This window comes from Phascolarctos cinereus, unplaced genomic scaffold (genome assembly GCF_003287225.1).
Source record: "Phascolarctos cinereus isolate Bilbo 61053 unplaced genomic scaffold, phaCin_HiC Scaffold_726;HRSCAF=1367, whole genome shotgun sequence".
Lineage (NCBI taxonomy): Eukaryota > Metazoa > Chordata > Mammalia > Diprotodontia > Phascolarctidae > Phascolarctos > Phascolarctos cinereus.
Genome location: NW_027556098.1, coordinates 424,641,912 through 424,661,036, shown reverse-complemented (window position 1 = coordinate 424,661,036; position 19,125 = coordinate 424,641,912). Strand labels below are relative to the sequence as shown.

General features: G+C 56.5%; 2 protein-coding genes across 11 annotated transcripts; one reads left to right on the top strand and one right to left on the bottom strand.

The window, feature by feature from the left end:
- Positions 1–6: 6 nt before the first annotated feature.
- CUNH19orf81 (chromosome unknown C19orf81 homolog) lies at positions 7–6,494 on the bottom strand. 4 transcript variants are annotated; one of them, XM_020971933.2, is made up of 6 exons: positions 6,410–6,494; positions 2,545–2,602; positions 2,356–2,434; positions 2,025–2,145; positions 1,705–1,844; positions 7–686 (listed from the first exon to the last, which is right to left on the bottom strand). In XM_020971933.2, the coding sequence occupies exons 2-6, from the start codon at positions 2,600–2,602 to the stop codon at positions 491–493; spliced, it is 594 nt and encodes a 197-aa protein (XP_020827592.1). In that variant the 5' UTR covers positions 6,410–6,494; the 3' UTR covers positions 7–490. The 4 variants fall into 4 exon arrangements, with proteins under 4 accessions (XP_020827592.1, XP_078002560.1, XP_078002562.1 ...); XM_078146434.1 differs by lacking the exon at positions 6,410–6,494 and adding an exon at positions 3,005–3,449; XM_078146436.1 differs by lacking the exons at positions 2,025–2,145; positions 6,410–6,494 and adding an exon at positions 3,005–3,466.
- On the top strand, positions 6,249–18,222 carry SYT3 (synaptotagmin 3). Of its 7 annotated transcripts, none has more exons than XM_020971932.2 (11): positions 6,249–6,315; positions 6,845–6,970; positions 9,215–9,367; positions 10,053–10,572; positions 11,379–11,781; positions 12,433–12,651; positions 15,140–15,260; positions 15,665–15,836; positions 16,171–16,303; positions 17,332–17,401; positions 17,639–18,222. In XM_020971932.2, exons 3-10 carry the CDS (start codon positions 9,229–9,231, stop codon positions 17,395–17,397), a joined length of 1,773 nt encoding a protein of 590 aa, XP_020827591.1. In that variant the 5' UTR covers positions 6,249–6,315; positions 6,845–6,970; positions 9,215–9,228; the 3' UTR covers positions 17,398–17,401; positions 17,639–18,222. The 7 variants fall into 7 exon arrangements, with proteins under 7 accessions (XP_020827591.1, XP_020827589.1, XP_078002537.1 ...); XM_020971930.2 differs by having other exon boundaries at positions 9,210–9,367; XM_078146411.1 differs by having other exon boundaries at positions 8,298–9,367.
- Positions 18,223–19,125: the final 903 nt, after the last annotated feature.

Sequence of the window (19,125 nt, the reverse complement as noted above, 5' to 3'; positions counted from 1 at the left end):
GGCGGCAGGACGCCTGGGTTCCTTGGGGGGGCGGGGGCGGGGTCAACAAGGCAGCCGCGCAGTATCAAGGCGGACTGCCACTGGCCAGCTGTTCGACCCTGGGCAGGCGGCCCGACCTCTCCGGACCTCAGCCTCCCCTCGCGGCCAGGACGGGCCGGGGGGCCCCGAGGCTCTCCACGGCCCAGGCCCGGTTCTTCCCCCGCCCCTCCCGGGCCGGGGTCGGGACCCAGGCGTCCAGGCCAAGGCCACGGTCGGGGGGGGCAGGGGAGGTGAGAATGGACGGGGGTGTCCCCGCCCCCTCCCCGATTTTGCAAAGAAATGGCTTTTTGTACCGGGTCATTCTTTATAATTAAACTCACAGTATCCACCCTCCCCTCGAGCCCGCACCGCCTCCTTTCTAGGGAGGCCCCGCCCCCTAAAGCCCCGCCCCGGCCGCCCGCCCCTCCTCCCGGCGGGGCCCGAGGGGCTGGTGCGCAGGCGTGGCTCCGCCTCAGTCTTCCTCGGTGGGCCCCGCCCCCAGAGCCTCGAGCATGCGCCGTCGGGCCAGGGCTCGGCGCAGGTGCAGGCGGTAGTCTCCGAGCAGGAGTTCGTCGTGGCGCGCTAGGGGGTGGGGGATCCCGCGGGGGCGGAGCCCCGAGCGCAGCAGGCGGGAGCGGGTCTGGAAGTCCGTGACCGTGATGAGCCACCTGCGGCGGAAGGGTGTGGCTGCCGGGGCGCCCCGCCCCGCTGCGATGTGCCAATTGCCGGGCGACGAGGCTGCTGACTCAGTTTCCCCATCCCAAGAACCAGCCGTCCCCGCCCACTGTCTGCCTCTCTCTGACTGGCGCCGCCCTCTCTCCTCTCCTTCCCCTAACACCTCACGGCAGGAAAGTGGGCGCTGTAGCCCTCCCTCACCCTCGTTTTTTAGAAGTCCGGGCCTACGTCACATCCCCTCCCCCATCTCCTGGATCTCTAAGCACCGTGACGATGAGTCTCGAGTTCCTGGCGTCCTCCTAGTGTGTCTCCTTTGTCCCAAGGTCATTCCCCATGTCCCTGCTCAAGTCAGAGGGTCACTCGTTCCCTGTGGCCTCAGGGGATCAAGGGTCACTCATGTCCCTGGTCCGTCTTCAGGTCACTCCCTAGGTCCCTATTTAGTCATAGGGCTACTCCCTGAGTCCCACTCAAGTGGTCATCATTCCCTATAGAATTAGCAGGGGGTCACAGCTTTTTGCACCTCAGTTTTCTCATCAGTAAAATGAGAGGGTTGGACTGAATGGCTGCTGGGCTGCCTTCCGGCTCTAAATCTGTGATCTGATACCTATGACATCAGGAGCCTACGATCCCCTTATCCCGTGTCAGTCACCCTGTGTTCTTCCTTGGTGACTGCTCCTTCCCTCACAGGGTCACTCCCCAGTTCCCTTTCAGTCATCAGCCAAAGGGCCACTCCCTGCGTCACTGGTCAATGGAGAGGTCACTGCCCATGCCCCTCCTCGGTCACAGTCACCCGTGGGTGCCATTTCAGCCATAGGATCACTCCCTGCGTCATTGGTCAATGGAGGGGGTCGCTGCCCGTGCCCCTGGTCTGTCCCAGAGTCGCCCTGTGTCCATGCTCAGTTTCGGGATCACTCCCTGTTTCTCCAGTAAGTCGGACGGTCTGAAGGTCATTTTCCATGGCCCTGCCGGTTTATTCCCCTACTCCCATGCGTCCCGAGCTGGGCTGCTCACCGGTCCTTGCGCCCAGCTGTCCCACAGATGACATTCATGTTCTCAAACCGGATGCTGCTCACGCGCCCACTTTCTAGGGCGCCTGGCACCTCAGCCTCCAGAGCATTCAGCAAATCCAGGTGGGTGAAGTCGTACTCAGGCTAGGATGGGAGAGGGAAATCTCAGATCTAGGTTCCCAAGTTGGTCACGAGCTCCCTTCGTGGGGCGGGGCTGTCAGAAGCCCCTGCTGGAAGGCAGGGGTCCGAGATGGGGCACCGCGGGGCCCCGGGAACCAGCAGGGGGTGGGAGGGGGCATTGGGGATCAAAGAGGTCAGCCTCACCGAAGTCTCCATACACAAGCAGAGGGGCTGGGCTGGAGGTGGGCTGGGGAACTTTCGGATGCATGGGAGCTCCCGATCCAGGGCTTCATACTCCGCTAGGATCTGATGAACCTGAAGCTTCCTGGGAAGTTTGGTGGAAGGGGGCAGAAAAGGTCAAGGGTCAGAAATGGGAAGTCTGGTCAAGAGTTGGGAACCAGTAAGGGCCTTGGTGAACAGTGGGCAGAGAGTTCAGGGCAGAGGTCAGGTCAGATAACTACTAACCCCCAAGTTGGGACCTCGTCAGGCACTGGGAAGCCAAAGCTTAGGCCAGACACGGGGCCCTCCAACTCACGAGGATTTGATGGTTCTGCCCAGGTTCCGGGCCTGCACCTCTTCTGGGGTCTCCAAGTCCATAAACAGTGGCCCAGCTCCTAGAGAGGTAGCCAAGGCTGGGTGACCCCTCCCACCTCCACCCTAATCCTATTGCCAGCCCCCTTACCTGCCTCCCATTACCCTGGGAGGCTCCCAGAGCCTGACTCACCTTCCTGCTGCTGCTGCTGCTGCTGCTGCTGTGGCTGCTGCTGCTGCTGCTGCTGCATCTGTGAATAATGGTGGGGAGGCAAGGGAGGTCACGGAGGGTCCTGGCCCTGACTCAACCAACCCTCCCAGGACCTATCCACTTGCCCATTTCTCAGGCCAACAGAGGGGCAGGGACAGGGCAGCCTCGGAGGGGCACACCTGGAAGGGAATCGACATGGGGTACTGGCTCTCCTGCCTCAGATTCAGTGGAGACCCCCATCTCTCTCCCACTCCTGCCCTGGTGACTGGTCTGGTCTCATCCTCCCACCCCCACTCCAATTTTCTTCCCTCTCCACTCCATCTTCTCTCCCTATCTTCCTCCTGTTTCTCTCTCCCTTTCTCCCTTCATCTCTGACCCTCTCTCTCTTTCCTCATCTCTCTCAGTCTCTCTTCCTTTATTTCTCTCTTGATTCTGTCTTCACCTCTAGCCCCTCTCTCCCCATCTTTCCCCATCTCTTCATCTTTTCTCATCTTTCTTCATCTCTCCTCATCTCTGTTACTCCATCTCTTCCCATGCCTCTTTCTCTCTCCCCAGTCTCTCTCCCATCACTTCCATCTCACTCAGAAATAAACAAAACAGAAAAAAATTCAAACAGAAAGTAGATTCTACTGGAGGGGGAGGGGCAGGCTGGAGCACCAAAGGGAAGGTGGGGGCTGGAGAATAGTTGCCTAAGCCCCTTAAGTGGAACCAGACCTCTAAGTCAGTCATCCAGTCACTCCATGCCCTCCCTGGTGCTGCCCCCAAAGTCTGGGTAGGAGCTGGGAGCCGGACTCAGCATCCAGTCAGGAAAAAAAAAGGACTAGAAGTGAAAGCATTACCTTTCCCAAAGACCGATCTCAATTAGAACCTTTGGGCTGGCTGGGCTAGGGTTTCTATGGGAGTCACACACCCCGGGAAACAATGCAAGTCTGCCTGTGTCTCCCCAGCCTGGCAGTTCCTCCAGCCTCTGTCTGGTTTGATCTTCCCAGTCCCTGGCTATCTTCAACTCATCCCCTCATTTTGTTTTTCTTCTCTGGCTTTTCTGCATCTCAGCCTTTCACCCTCAGTCTCTCTACTTCTGTCTCTCCCTACCATCCCAAGCTTCTGTCTATCCATTGGGCTCTCTGTACAGCTATCCCTGTAAGTGTATGGGTGTGTGTGTGTGTGTGTGTGTGTGTGTGTGTGTGTGTTGTGTGTGTGTGTGTGTGTGTGTGTGTGATCTCTGTGTGTGTTGTGAATCTCTGATTCTGCCCAGTTCATTCCTTGAGACTGGTTTGGGGACCTTGTTTTTATCTCTCCATTGGCAGCCCATCCCTGGGTCTTCACCAGTCCTTTGTCTCTGACTGTTTCTGATTGTGTCTCAGTCTCTATGTGCATCTGTGGCCTTCTTTCTCCATCTCACTCTCTCTCTGTTGCTCTGTATGTGTCTGTCTCTGTGCCCCTCTCCTGGCCCCTTTCCCCCTTCTCTATCTTTCTCTTGTTCTCCACCATCCTATAAACTATATCTTTCTTTCTGACTTATATTGCTTTCTTTCCTATCTTTTTATTTCTCTCCACACATATCTCTTTGTATATAGTGCCTCTCTGTCTCTCTCTGTCTCTCTGTCTCTCTCTCTCTCTCTCTCTCTGTCTCTCTCTCTCTCTCTCTCTCTCTCTCTCTCTCTCTCCCCGCCCCCCCAGCTCACTATACCTGTGTATGGGGTCTTCTTCATTCTCCATCTCAGTGAGATGAAGAATTTTACCTCTGAATCCTTCCCTTGTTCTCTGTCTCTCTCAGTCTCATCATCTGGAGCTCAATCCCCTTCTCTCTTTGGCTCTGTATACATCTCTCTGTCTCTGTATTCCTGTCTTATCCCTTACTTTTGTCACTGTTTCTTTTCCCCTATAGTCCCCTCTCTGGCCCTCACCCAACCTGTGACACTCAGCATTTGTCCTCAAAGTAGAGAAATTATGTCACAGCTGCAGGGGTAACCCAGGCATCCTGACCACCAGTCCACTGGGATTTGTGTGTATGTATGTGGTGGGTGTCCCAGTCTGTCTGAGACTGTCTGAGTGCATCTGAATTTCAGGGTGTGTCTATGTGTGTGTTTATAGGATTATCAGGATTTGTCTCTGCTAAGCTGGGTCCTTGGATGTTTCTAGGGGTGTGTGTGTGTGTGTGTGTGTGTGTGTGTGTGTGTGTGTGTGTTTATGAATGTGCTCTTGTTTCTGTGTGCCTCTGTACATTTCCGAGTGGGCATGCCTCCATTGGGGGAGTGTATTTGTAAGTCTGAATTTCCATCGCTGTATGTTTCTCTCTGAGTGTATCTGAGTTTCCCTGTGGGTTTGTACCTTTATGTTGGTCTCTGCGTATATAAATGTATCTTCAGTTGTCTCTATGTATATATGAGTCTTCCTATGTTTGTCTCTCTGCATATTGGATTTCTGAGTCTCTGAATATGTGTCTCTGGGTCTCTGATTCTGTGCCTATGTGTCGATCCTGAAGTTAGAAAGACCTGGGTTTCAGTCCCTGCTCTGACTCTTACCAGCTCTGTGACCCTGGATAAATTACTTTCTCCTCTATGAACCTCAGTTTTCTCATCTATAAAATGGGGAGAGCAATTATTCTGCACTTTTTCCCTTCCTCATCGGGCTGTGTGAGGAGGGAAAAGTTTTCTACCTTAAAACTCCATAGAGATGGCAATTGTGATTATTATGTGTCTCCTTCCCCAGCCACACCTCTCTGGTTCTCACAACAGTCCTGCGAAATTTGGGACAGGTTGATTGTTCCCATATGACAGGTGAAGAGCATGAAACCCTCAGAGAGGACTAAGGCAGACCCCCAGATTGGCCAAGTTAGTGCACTTCCCCTCCACCAGTCTAGCTCTCTGGTTCCTATCTCTCCTCCTCTCTACAATCTCTAACCTCTCGACTTTCCCCACCCCACATGCCTCTGGGTTTGTGGGCTGGGGGCCCTCTACCCACCAAACCAAGCCAGAGTCCTCAAAGTTCAGGGTGAGGTAGGAAGAGCTGAGCTGGTGGGCCAGGCCTTCAGTCCTTAAGTGGAAGGAGGAGGAGGGGAGACAAGACTCTGGGCCCAAGAAGAATGTGAGCTCTTTGAGAACAGGAATAGTCTGGGGGATTGGGCTTTGTATTTTCAGCACATAGGACAGTGCTTGGCACACAGTAGGCAATTTATACATGCTTGAATTAAATTAAATTGAGTTGAACTGAATTAATTACCTGAGTCCTCAGAGAGAGTGAGTGTATGGGTGGGGGGCAGTGAGGGGAGGGAATGGCCGATGCCTGGATGCCTCAGGTTTAAGGGTAGGCTCAGAGGCCTGGGTCCCTGACGGGAGAGGACTGGAGGACCAGAGCTATGGGGACGACAAGATAGGTCACACCTGGGTTTCTGATGAAAAAAGAGCTAGGGGGCAAGGACGCCTGAGTCCCTGAGGGGGTTAGGCTGGAGGGCCAGGATGTCTGGGCCCCTAAGCCGGGAGGGCGATGGGGACGCCAAGATGAGTTATGCCTGGGTCTCTGATGAAAAGAGAACTAGGGGGCCAGAACGCCTGGGTCCTGGCACAGCAGGGGTGGGGCCGGAGTGAGGGAAGGGCCAGTGTGCGCTCGGATGCCTGGGTCCGATCCCAGGCTGGGGCTGGAGCGGGGGGTGGGGGGCGGAGCAGCCAACCTGCGGGCTGGGGGGACGGGGGCGGAGCCGGGCCGGAGCTGCGGCGGTGGCTGCGGCGGTGGCGGCTCCGGCTCCAGCTCTGGGTGAGTGCCCCCCACCCTGGTCCCTCCCCTCCGGAAGCTGGCCCTGGCCCGGCAGGGCCTGGGGGTGGGAGGGGAGGTGGGGGGCGTCCTCTACCTGGGAGAGGGGCAGGTGCCTCCAGCCCCCAGGCTTCCTCGGTCTCCCTGGGCCGCAGACCGGCACAGCCTCCGGAGGCCAGGTGCTCCTCTAGCTCGCAACCTCCCAGCGGTCCCTAGCCCCAGCCCAGGCTCCCAGCCCGGCGAGGCAGCCCTGGAGGCAGCGCGGACTCCATTTCCCAGCAGGCTCCGGGGCCGGGATGCCCCCCACTCGCCTGGCCCAGAGCCCCGCGGCCTGCTGGGAAATGGAGTCCCCTAGCCCGGGAAGGGGGCCGCGGGCTGCGGGCTGATTGGGGGTGCAGGGCACTCGGTATCCCGGCGGAGGTTAGAGAGCTGGCGGGCTGAGAAGCGCTGGGGAGGAGAAGGCTCTCTCCAGTCGGAGGCTGCAGCTCGAGAGCAGAGCCGGGCTAAGGCTCCCTTCTCCTCGCTCCCCCAGGTCCTGTGGCATCTCCCAGAACGTGGGGGACCAGGCTGGCGGGGGTCGTCTCCCCTCCGCTCTCCCCAATGGGCTCTTCCCGCCCACCCCGAATGCCCCCTAGGACTCATCAGGAATGAGGATAAGGTGAGTGCCCCCCGCAATCCTACGCTCCTGTCCCTCTCGAGCTCAGCAGCTCTCACTGGGTCCCCTCCGCTATCTCCCATCTGCACACCCTTTCTCTCTCTCTCTCTCTCTCTCTCTCTCTCTCTCTCTCTCTCTCTCTCTCTCTCTCTCTCTCTCTCTCTCTCTCTCTGTGCTCGCCTGTCTCCTTTTCTGTCCATCCCCCATCTCCGTCTTCGGCCGTACCTCTCTACTGTCCCTGCCGCTCCCTCGTCTGTCTCCCCATCTATTTACCGTCTATCTTGATTCTCTCCTGTCAGTGTCGCCCTAAACTCTCTGTCCGTCCCTTTTGTCCATTTCCCCATCTTTTGTCACCCCTAATCCCCCTCTACTGTCTCCCTCCTATCCGTCTATCTTTTTTCTCTGTCCCTCCTTGGCCATCCCCTCTGTCTTAGTCTTTGGGGGCTGCCTTCCTAGCCTCCCAGCTGTCTAAACTTTATCTCTTCCCCTATCAGTCCACCTTTCATCTTTGTCCCTTCCCTTTCCCCTTCCTGTCCCCTGTCCTGATTTCCTATCTAGCCCTTTTCTCTGTACCCCATTCACTTCCTTCTCTCAGACCTTTGTCATCTCTCTTCACTCACTGTTACTTGTCTGACTCCCCTCTTGGCCCATATAGCCTTTGTCTGAACCCTGCCCCCATTCTGCCCCTGTCTCTTAACCCCCTCCTTATCTTGGTCCCCCCATCCATCTATCAAAACTGTCTCCTGTTCTGGCCACCTCTGATCACAGTCCTTCAGTCTCTTCCAATTTCCTGATCCCTATCTGTCTCCTTGCACATTCTCTCTTGTTCTGTCACCCTTCCTGTCTCTTATTGCTATCGCTGGCTAGCCTCTCATCTCCTCCTCTGAGCAAACCTTATTGCCCATTTCCTCTCCTACTCAGTCTGCCTGTTTCCTATTTCTGTCCATCCTTTCTCATGTCTCCATGTATATCTACCCCTTATCTTTGCTCCCTTGCTCACCATCCCCTTTTCTCATCTCCATCTCCTCTATCTCCTTCCTCTGTTCCTTTCTCATCCCCCGCCCTTCTCTGTTCCACAGCTATCCATCCCTTTTTGGTCCCTTTTCCTCAATCCCCATCTGTCTAAACTTTATCTCTTTCTGCATCTGACCATTCCTTCTGTAGGTCTTTCTGTCCCCCATCTGCCCATCCCTTCAATCTAGCCATTGTTTTCCCCATCCCTTCTGTCTAACCATACCTTCTGTCTGTCCTCTCTGTTCATTCCTTCACTCTTCATCCCTTCTCTCTTTCCTCTGTTTATCCTTTATGTCTGTCTATCCCTTATGTCTAGCTTCATTTGTCCATCCTTTGCCTGCCCACCATCACTTGGGTCTGTTCTCATGTGTCCATACTCCCATCTGCCCATCCTTTATTTCCATTTTCCTGTTAGGTTATTCCTTTTCCTTGTCTATTTTTTATCTTTATAGCATCCTCTCTGTCTTTCTTTATATCCAGCCTCCCAGCCAGCCAACTCTTATCTCTTCCTTCTATTTAACCCTTCTCCCAGCTGTTGGAACATTCTGTCCAGCCCTGATCTCTACCCCTATGTGGCCATATCCATTCCCCTCTCCTATCTTCCTAGTCTTTATCTCTGTTTCCCAATCTGGCCTTTTCTTGTTCCTTCATTCATCACTTCTAGATGTCCCCATCTGTTTGGCCTCCTCCTGTCCCACCATCTGTCTAAACTTTCACTCTGTCATCTTCCTTCCTGTTTACACCATATCTCAGTCTCCCTCTCCACTCCCCTGCTCCTGTTCTTCTGTCCATCCATCCCTTATTTCTCTTCCCTTCTTTTCCTATTGCTATCCATTCCAGTTTTCATTCCTATCCATTCCCCATCCAACTAAACTTTATGTGTTTGCCCTAAGTATCCTCACCTTATTTTAGGCTCTCCCCGTTTCTCATCCTTTACCTCTTAGCTTGTCCCCAGCTGTCCCACTATCTGTCCATCTCTTGGCTTTATCACCACATATATTCTTCCTTCTATCCCCTTTAGCTTTGTCCCTCACTCCTTATTCCTGACTCTCTCTCTCTCTCTCTCTCTCTCTCTCTCTCTCTCTCTCTCTCTCTCTCTCTCTCTCTCTCTCCCTGTCTCTGTCTCTTTGTGTCTCTGTCTGTGTCTGTCTCTCTGTCTCTGTCTCTGTGTGTGTGTGTCTCTCTGTCTTTCTGTTTCTCTCTCTTTCTCTCCCCCTCATTTCTCCAGGACAGGATACCCAGCAGCCATGTCAGGAGACTATGATGATGACCTTTGTCACCGGGCTCTGACCTTAGTCTCTGACCTGTGCTCCCGGCTCCAGGATGCTGATGAAAAATGCCAGGAGTTTTGGCGGAGGCGAGGCTACCCCGGGCCCTCAGATGCAGGTCTGTCTCCTAGAAGACTCTTGTCCATGCTGCTGCCCTTCAAAGCCCATATGTCTACCCCCCTTCCCCACCAGCTCCACACTAGCTATAATCTTTGAGACAAGGGCCTTTGCAGTACTTCCAAAGTGCCCAGAAAGGTGAGCTTCTTCTAACTTTCCCCAAAGTGGTGGATCTGGGTTCAAAAGACTGAGGTTCAGATTCTTTTCTCCCTGGTCGCCCTAAGGCAAGCAGCTCTCTCTGGGCCTCCAAGAGGCGCATTAGTAAACTTGAGATCTTGGACCAGACGTCCTGTGAGGTATCTTCAACTCTCAGTCTGTTATCCCATAATCACCTTGTCCTGTCTCCCCAGCTTTCCCTTTTAAGGGAAGTCCTCCATGTTCTTTCCTCCTGCCCTCATGTCACCACCACCTTTGTCATGTCTGATGGCTGGACATCAGGGAAAGGGGAAGGGCTGCTGGTTGGTTCTGGTTCTCGTCTGCCTGCCCACCTCCCGTTCAGACAGTCCATCCATCTGGATGCATTTGTGAATCAGTCAGAGGCACACAAAGAGAGAGGGACAGGAGAATTAAGGAGAGAGATGAGACAGGAACGAAGAAGGGCCTTGGTCCCTACCACCCCTTGCAGGCTCTTGCTGGTGCTCGGCCAGCCTTATAGGATGCCCCTTCCACCTCTCCCCCACCTCCAGACATCTCGGTGAGCCTGCTCTCAGTGATCGTGACCTTCTGTGGCATTGTCCTGCTGGGTGTTTCGCTCTTCGTGTCATGGAAGCTGTGCTGGGTGCCCTGGCGGGACAAGGGGGGCTCAGCCCCTGGGGGTGGACCCCTTCGCAAGGACCCTGGGGCCGGACTGGCAGGGCTGGTGGGTGGTGGGGCCAGTCACCATCTAGGGCCTGGCCTGGGTGGCCCACATCATCTCCTGGGTGGGCCCCACCACCATCCACCCTTCTCTGAGCTCCTAGAGCCTGGAGGGGTGGGGGGCCCCGACCCTCCAGAACCATCCTACCTGGATATGGACTCTTACCCAGATGCCGCCACAGCAGCCGCCGCAGTAGCGGCTGGGGTCAAGCCCAGCCAGACATCGCCTGAGCTGCCTGCTGATGGCAGTGCTGGAACTGGTGGGGGTCTCCTTCTGGTGCCCCCTGGGGGGGTTGGGCTGCCCAGTGCCCAGTCCCACCAGCAGGTCACCAGCCTGGCCCCTCCAACAAGGTAAGAAGCATCCCCTCGCTCTGTCTCTGCCTTGGTGCCTGCCTCTCTTTGTCTCTCATCATTACTCTGCCTCCTTCTGTCTCTTTATTGATGGCTGCTCTTCCTGTCCCTCTCTCTCAAGCTCTGGGCATCTCCTTGGGGCTTTCTCTTCAAGGAGTGTCTCCCTCTATCCTTCTGTGTATCCCTTTCTGTCCCTATATGACTCTCTCTCTCTCTCTCTCTCTCTCTCTCTCTCTCTCTCTCTCTCTCTCTCTCTCTCTCTCTCTCTCTCTCTCCTCCCTCCTTTCTCTCCCCCTTCTCCTCTCTTCTCTCTCTCTCTCTCTCTCTCTCTCTCTCTCTCTCTCTCTCTCTCTCTCTCTCTCTCTCTCTCTCTCTCTCTCTCCTCTCTCTCCCACCTCCCCCTCTGTCCCCCTCTTCCCCCTTCTCTTCCTCTTCCCCTACCTCTCTCCCCACTCCCCTCCCGAGTCTCCTTGTTTCCATCCTGGTGTCTCTCTCCCTGCTTAGTTCTTTTCGGGTGTCTCTCTGTCAGTGTCTACCTGTTGCAATCTCTCTCTGACCCTCTGGATCTGTTTCATCTCCTTGCATGTGTCCAGTCCTGTTTCTTTTTGTTCTTGGGTCCCTCCCTCTGTCTGCTGATTCTTTGTGCATTTGTCTGCTTGCCTTTACCTCTGGGTCCTATCCAGCCTCTGGCCCCCTGGGTCTCTCTGGCCCCCTGGGTCTCTCTGAGTTGAGGCCTACAGTTGCAGGTGGGGGGTGGTTGGGAGGCCAGCCCCTCCCTGACCCTTCCTCTGCCTCACCTCCCACAGGTACCCAGCTCTTCCTCGGCCCCTCACTCAGCAGCCTCTGACCCCCCAGCCCCCAGCCCCGAGCCTGACTGAGCCTGAGGATAGACCCCCAGCCCCAGCCTTGCCTCTCCCCCTGCCTGCAGGCGAGGAGAAGGCAAGGCTCATTGGGCAGATCCAGCCTGAGCTGTACCAGGGGGCAGGGGCTGGGGCCGGGGCCGGGGGCCGGCGGGCAGGGGCCGGGCCCGGTGGGGGGCCAGGGGCCGGACGCTTCAGCTTCGCCCTGCGCTACCTCTATGGCTCTGACCAGCTAGTCGTGCGGGTCCTCCAGGCCCTTGACCTGCCAGCCAAAGATTCCAACGGCTTCTCCGACCCCTACGTCAAGATCTACCTGCTGCCGGACCGCAAGAAAAAATTTCAGACCAAGGTCTGGGTTGGGATGATGGGATCCCTGAGGAGAAAGAAACTTAGGTTGTCTAGGTCCCAAAGTGGGTGGAAACTGAGGGCCTGAATGACCCGGCAACAGAGGAAGGGGACAGCCTGGACGTTGAGGTCCCCCACAGGAGCTGGAGGCAATGGGAAAGACCAAGCACTGGGTTCTAATGAGGGCGACCTGGGGAAGTAGGAGACCGAGGATCAGACAGCTGGGTCTTCAAGAGGAAGGGGCATAGGGAGGAAGTATGGGGCAATGAGGAGAGGGCGGGACTTGGTGTCAGGAAGACCTGGGTTCAAATCCCACCTCAGACACTTAGGAGCTGCATGACCATGTGACTAGCTTCTCTGAGCCTCAGTTTCCTCTTCTGCCAAATGGAATAAATAATTGCACCTCTTTCCGAGGGTTGTTGTGAGGATCCCGTGAAATCATTACTATCAAATGCTTAGCTACAATGCTAAAGTGTTAGAGGAGTGGGAGCTTAATGTCAAGGCTAATGGTGCAATCCCAGGGTCTGGGAGGTCCATGGCCCGGGAGCTGGGGAGCCCGTGCCTCGGCCTCTGAAGAGGTTGGCCTGCAGGCCTGGCTCACAGCCTCCTCAAGGAGGCTGCTCCTGAGCTGCCTTCCCCCTTTCTCTGTCCGCAGGTGCACAGGAAGACGCTGAACCCCGTGTTCAACGAGACCTTCCAATTTTCTGTGCCGCTAGCAGAGCTGGCCCAGAGGAAGTTGCACTTTAGCATCTATGACTTTGACCGATTCTCGAGACATGACCTCATCGGCCAAGTGGTGCTGGACAACCTTCTGGAACTGGCAGAGCAGCCCCCTGACCGCCCACTCTGGAGAGACATCATCGAAGGCGGATCGGTCAGTCTCCCCAATTGGACCCAACACCCTGACCTCTGGACTCCCAACCTCCACGCCTCCAAGCCCTCCTGGTCTTCACTCTGGACCTCTTGACCTCCCAACCCCTGACCTCCCAGTCTTCCAGTCCCTAAAGTCCAAGTCTGAAATGTTCTAACTCTTGCTAGATGATCTGGCTCCTCCCCAACTGTTCCAAGCCCAGCCCTGACCTTGGCCTCGACACTCCCAGAAATGCTGTCTTCCTGATGTCCCAACTCCCGGGCCATCTGACTCCAGCCCTTTGCCATCCTGACCTCCAGAGCCTCACACAGTCCAGTTTTGACTCCCCAGCATCCTGACCTCTCCTTCTGCCTTCTGGACTCTCAGATCTTCTAATGCTCCCTCCCCTCTACACCTTGAGTGCTGACTTCTTGACATCCACCTTCCCCAGCAGACTCACTCCCAATACCCCAGCCTGCCAATTCCTCATGTTCTGATGACCCCTCATTTCCCAGCTTCTTGCTCAGAGCACCTCGCCACTCCCTGACACCCAGGAAGAACTCCTCCTCCCCTTTCTCTGTATATCCTGGCCCCAGCCAGGCATGATGTTCAAAATGTGGAATCAGAACTGGTCTTGAATCCCAGCTCTGGCAGTCTCCAAGCCCTTCTTGTCTCTGGGCTTACTTATCTGTAAAAAGGCTGGGTCATTTCCAGTGGCTCTTGTAGTGCTAAAAATCCATACCTTCCAAGCTGTCTACCCAGGTCCTGACTTTGAAACCCTACTTGCCCTGACAGACACCCCAAGGCAAGCGGACATCTCCTTGGCACTGTTCTTTATCCCTCCAATACGTGGACCCAGCCCACACCCATGCAGGGCCTCTGGGCCCCTCCTGCTCTCCCAGGCCCTGCTCCCCAATTTCCTCCTCCTCCCCCAAGCCCTCCAGCCTCCCCCCTTTCCTCCGCTGATTTAGAGCCCCCGAAGCCTTCTCCAGCCCACTAGCAGGCCCTTCTCCACCTCTCTGGCTCTCTCTGGGTAACTGAGGCTCTGTTTCTCTTCCACTCTTAGCGTATCTCTGTCTCTCCTTGTCTCAGACTGTCTCCCTTCGTGTGTCTGGGACTCTGCCTTCTGGCCCCTGCTTCTGTCTTTGGGCCTTGGCTCCTATGAGCCTTTCCCTCTCTATCTCTGCTTTCTCTAGATGCCCCTCACCCCCGCCCCCAAGCGTTGGCCCTGGCCTTGGCTGCTCTTCCCATCTTCCCTGAAGAGCAAATGGGGTTTGACGGGTCCCTGGGGGGAGGGGACTGCGGCCACAGCTTTACCAGGCCTGGCATGGAGACAGACTGTTAAATGGATCAAAAAGCTGAGAGCATTCAGAGAGTGAAGGCAGGAACTGAGATGGAGAACACGGGAAACAGGGGAATAGAGGGAGGGAGGGAGACAGAGAGAGATACAGAGGACTGCAGAGAGATGCGGAGACATGAGGAGGCAGAAGTGGGAGAATTCACCCCAGATAAGTGAGGGGAATACCCACTATCCTGGGCCCTTCTGGTCACCCAAGCGGGCTCCATCCATCAACAGACACCTACAAAGTGTCATCTGTGTGTCTGGCGTTCTCCTTGAAAAGCCAAACGCTTCCTGCCCTCAGTGAGCTTACATTCTATCCAGGGAGACGCAGCCTTACGTCTGTCTACACAGAATGCATACCAGTTAACTCGCTTTGGGAAGGGGCAGCACCAGCAGCTGCGGGGGGGGGATCGGCAAGAGTTTCATATAGAAGGTGCCTTTGGGGCTTTGAAGGCTAATGGGTGCTGAGGCAGGGGTGAAGGGGGGTGGATCCCAGCTTCGGAGGACCACCTGCACAAAGGTACAGAGATGGGAGAGGAGGTGTCGTGGAGCTGCCAAAAGACCAGTCTGGATGAAGGGTGTTGTTGTATAATGAGACAGGGAAGGTGGGTTGGAGCCAGGTGGGGAGAGCTCTGAAGATGAGAGGGAGCCCCCCATGCAGCTGACTGTGCTGAGGAGTGCCATAGGAAAATTACTTTGGAAGCTCTATGGAAGAGGAATGGGGAGGGGAAAGACTTGAGGCAGTAGCTTGGGCCAGGGGCGAGTGGAGAGAAGGCTGTGGATCTGAGAGGCACTCCAGAGATGGACCGAGACTCAGGCCCAGGGAAAGTGAGGAGCCCAAGATGACCAAGGGCTGGGCGCCTATGTCCTGGAAGCACAGTTCCACCTTTGGTAGGAGCTGAGGGAGAGCTGAGGAGCTCCACTAGGCCAGTGGGGAGAAGGGACCTGGGACTCCAGCCTGGAGGCCAGCTCTGCTCCTGGTGAGGGGGGCTTTGGGCAGGTCTCCACCCTCCAAGGGATCCCACTAGCCAGTCCTCTGAGGTCCCTTTCCAGCTCTCAATCTGTGGCTCCATGCTGTGGAGACAGGCAGGCAGTGGAGGTGGGAGAAGAGCCTGCAGAGCAGCCCCTGGGCCTGTGGGCGGCCTGGCCTGACTGCATCCCTGCCCACAGGAGAAAGCTGACCTCGGGGAGCTGAACTTCTCTCTGTGCTACCTCCCCACGGCCGGGCGTCTGACCGTGACCATCATCAAAGCCTCCAACCTCAAAGCTATGGACCTCACAGGCTTCTCAGGTAGCTCTCCCCACCTCCCGGCTGCCTGGAGGGGCCCTGAGCACTTGAGGAGGGGGGCCTGAATGGAAGGGTCCCAGGGAGCCCCAGCTCAGGGGTGGCAGACACTTGGTCCCCTAAAGACTTGGGGGGAGGCCTAGAAACCACATTGCCTGGTTGTTTGGATAGCAGAGAGAAAGGCTAGGAGCTCGGACACCTAGATCCTTGGGAGACTCAGCACCAGAGAGGGCTGGAAACCAGGGCCCAGGAGGACCCAAGCGCAAGGGGATCGAACACCCAGGTCCCTGTAGGGTGAGGTAACCAGGGCAGGAGCTAAGAGGCCAAGAATGGCCAAGGACTAGGGGACCCTGGGGGCTCCTGAGAGGCTCTGAGGCCTGCTCTACCTGCCTCCCTCCTCCCACCACCAGACCCCTATGTGAAGGCCTCGCTGATCTCGGAGGGGCGGAGGCTGAAAAAGCGCAAGACCTCCATTAAGAAGAACACCCTGAACCCCACATACAATGAGGCCCTGGTGTTTGATGTGGCCCCTGAGAGCGTGGAGGTCGTGGGGCTGAGTATTGCAGTGGTGGATTATGACTGGTAAGCAGGAGCTCGGAGTGGGGACAGGGCCTAGGGCCAATGGGGCCTGGGCCAGAGCAGGGCTGGAGGGCCTGGGGCCAACAGGGCCTGGGCTAGAGGCAGAGCAGGGCTGGGGGGCCTGGGCCTGGGCCAGAGTGAGGCTGGGGGGCCTGGGCCAACAGGGCCTGGGCTAGAGGCAGAGCAGGGCTGGGGGGCCTGGGGCCAACAGGGCCTGGGCTAGAGGCAGAGTGGAGATGGGGGGCCTGGGCCAGAGCCAGGACCATCCCCCGACTGACAGTCTTCTCTTCTTTCTGCCTCCCTCCTGCCTTCTTCCCTTGTCTGCCTTCCATCAAAGCATTGGTCACAATGAGGTCATTGGTGTGTGCCGAGTCGGGGCAGATGCGGCCGACGCCCATGGTCGAGAACACTGGGCAGAGATGTTGGCCAATCCCCGAAAGCCTGTGGAGTACTGGCATCAGCTGGTGGAGGTGGGTCCTGGGCCGTGAGGGTGACTGGGAGGGGTGAAGGAGGACCTGGCCTGCTCACTGCCCCACTCCTGTCCCACTGGCCCACAAAGGATGGCTCCAGTCCCCTTCGCTTTCCCTCCCTGGGCCAAACTCATCTGAGACTGTCCAGAAGTACAGCCTGAGGCCTGGAGAGAGAAAGGGGGTCTTCTGTCCTCCAGGCCCCTTGAACATTGTCTAATGGCTCATCACCTCTGCAGGAGTGCCTACTGATCAGTGCCCTGGGGAAACTGAGGCCTGGGGAGGGGAAGAGCCCTTGTCAAGCTCATCCTGTTCCTCCCTGCCCCCAATTCCAACCCTCCTCTGCGGATGGGAAATGGAGAGACAGCAAACCACTGCCTTTGAAGGCAGAGGATGCAGGCTTGAATCAGGTCACCTTGCTGTGTGATCTTCGGGCTGCTCGGCCTCTCTGGGCCTCAGCCTCTTCATCCCTAAAATAGAGGAACTGGACTAATGGTCTCCAAGAGCGCTTCCAGCCCAAACCCTCTGATGTCTGAAGGAGGTGACTGGCCCAGACCACGTGGCAGCCCCCTCAGAAGCCACCCCCTCCCTGGTCTCTCTCCTCAGCTGTGGATGGTGTTTTGCTAGAAAGAGGATAGAAAAGAGGAGAGGCCAAAAGCCCAAGGTTATTGATCACAATGACATTACCCTAAATTAAGAAATGGGGGAGGGGTCTGGATCTGTGATTCCATCACAAGGATCACTGGGGAGTGCCCAGTGTGGAAACTCTTTCTAGTATTGCAGCTCAGCTCCTCCTCTGGAACGTCCTGTGTTCAAAGATTTGCCAAAAATATTAAGACATTGGCTGGCAGTCACACCATAGGCTGGTCACACACAGTCCGGCTGTCTGAAGCAGGATTCAAATCCAGGTCCCTATGATTCCAGGGGCAGCTCTCTGCCCATGCCCCCACTTGTTGCCTCTTAATTTAAACATGATCAGGATCACTGGGCTTTAATTTCCTCCCCCTCCTGATTTGGATTTTCATTTCCAGGAGAAGACGCTCACCAGCTTCACCAAGGGTGCCAAGGGACTGAGTGAGAGAGAAAGCTCAGAGTGAATGGGTGAGCATGGGGTCACCAATGGCGCTGGGGGAGAGGGGAGCCAGGGAGGGAGCAGGAGGGAGAGGGGAGCCAGGGAGGGAGCAAGAGGGAGAGGGGGGCCTGGGAGGGAGCAGGAGGCAGAGGGGGCCAGGGAGGGAGCAGGAGGGAGAGGGAAGAAAGGGGCTTAGGGGGTGGATGCCTGGCACCTGAGGGAAGGGGGAGTGACTGAGCAGACTCCTCTTCACTTCTCTCCACCAGGTCTGGCCCTTTAGGCTCTCACACTCCCCGCAGAGAATTCATCTCCTCAAAGCCATACGGACTAGCTGTCCAATGCTGGGGAAGGAGGGAGGCTCCAGGCTGCTCACCCCTTCCCTCTCCCCCTCCCTCCCAGCCAGGGACTTGGGGCTCCGAGGAGGCCGAGGCCTGTGGGTCTGTGCCATGTACGAGGGGGAACCTGGTCCCAGCCCCAGTGTATCTGTCCTCCCCAACCTTGGGCTCCCCTCTCAGGAAGGGGCTGTGCATGTCGAAGGTCCTGGGGGACCCCTCCCCCTTTGTCTAACCTCCTGCCCCAGTATTCGTCCAGGACCTGTCCTCACATCCCTCCCCCTTCGTACTGCTGTGAACGTCCACCATGGGCTTCCCCTCCTGGTATCTGCCCCTCCCGTGCCCAGCCTGTGTGAATGTCGCAGCCCACCCCTGCAGGCAGGCCTGTCCCGCGTCTGAGCCCGGGCGATGTCCAGGCTGGCCTCCTCGTGCCCAGCTCCTCGTGTGTCCTGTTCCATGTCTCTGGCCTCCCTCACTGCTGCTGCTAACACCAGAATAAACACACCGTGGGTCTGTCACCCTGCCCAGACCAGTGTCATCTGTGGAGGCCAGGCATGAAGGACAGGCAGGGTGACCTCTTCCAAAGTCCCTCCCTTTATTTCCCCAGCCATCTCCTTCTGAGGTGTACAAATAGGTGTGAACTCTGTTTAAAAAAATATCTCTTGGTTTCTTTCTCTCAGCTGGGAGTTACTGAAGATTATAGAGCAGGGGAGTGACATGGTGTGATCTGCACTCTGACAGCTGTGTGCAGGATGGGCTGGAGAGGGAGAAACCGGAGGCTGATGTCTCACTTGGTGTCTATCTCTCGCCTCATTTCTCTGAGCCTCCCCCTCTATGGATGTGTACAGGGAGGGTCTCCCGACAAATATCTGTCTAGCTGCCCTAGGACTGCCACTGCATTTAGCCTGCTCCAATGCTCCAGCTCTCCAAATCAAACCAAGAAGCATTTATTGAGCACCTACTGCATTCCAGGTACTGTGCTAAGCACTGGAAATGGCAAGCAATAGCAGAAACAATTCCTGCCCTTGAGGAGCTTACAGTCTAAAGGGGGAGACAGCGTGCGAACAAGTACGTTTGAGCTTTGCAGGGTGAACCAGAGCAATTGACCGAGGGAAGGCACCAGCAGAAGGCAGGGCTTTAGCTGAGAGCTGCAGGAAGCCAGGGAAGGCCGGAGGCAGACATGGGGAGGGAGAGAGTTCCAGGCACGAGGGAAATGGAGGCGATTTCATGGCTGATGGGAACGCGGTCGGCATGGGGGGGAGATCGTGTCCTGTTCCAGGAGCACCCAGGAGGCCGGTGTCCCTGAACCGAGGAGAACACCTTGGGGAGTGAGGTGTAAGAAGCCAGGAAAGGTAGGAGGGGGCTACGTCAGGAAGGGCTTTGAATGCCAAACACAGCGTGCTGTATTTGTTCATGGAGGC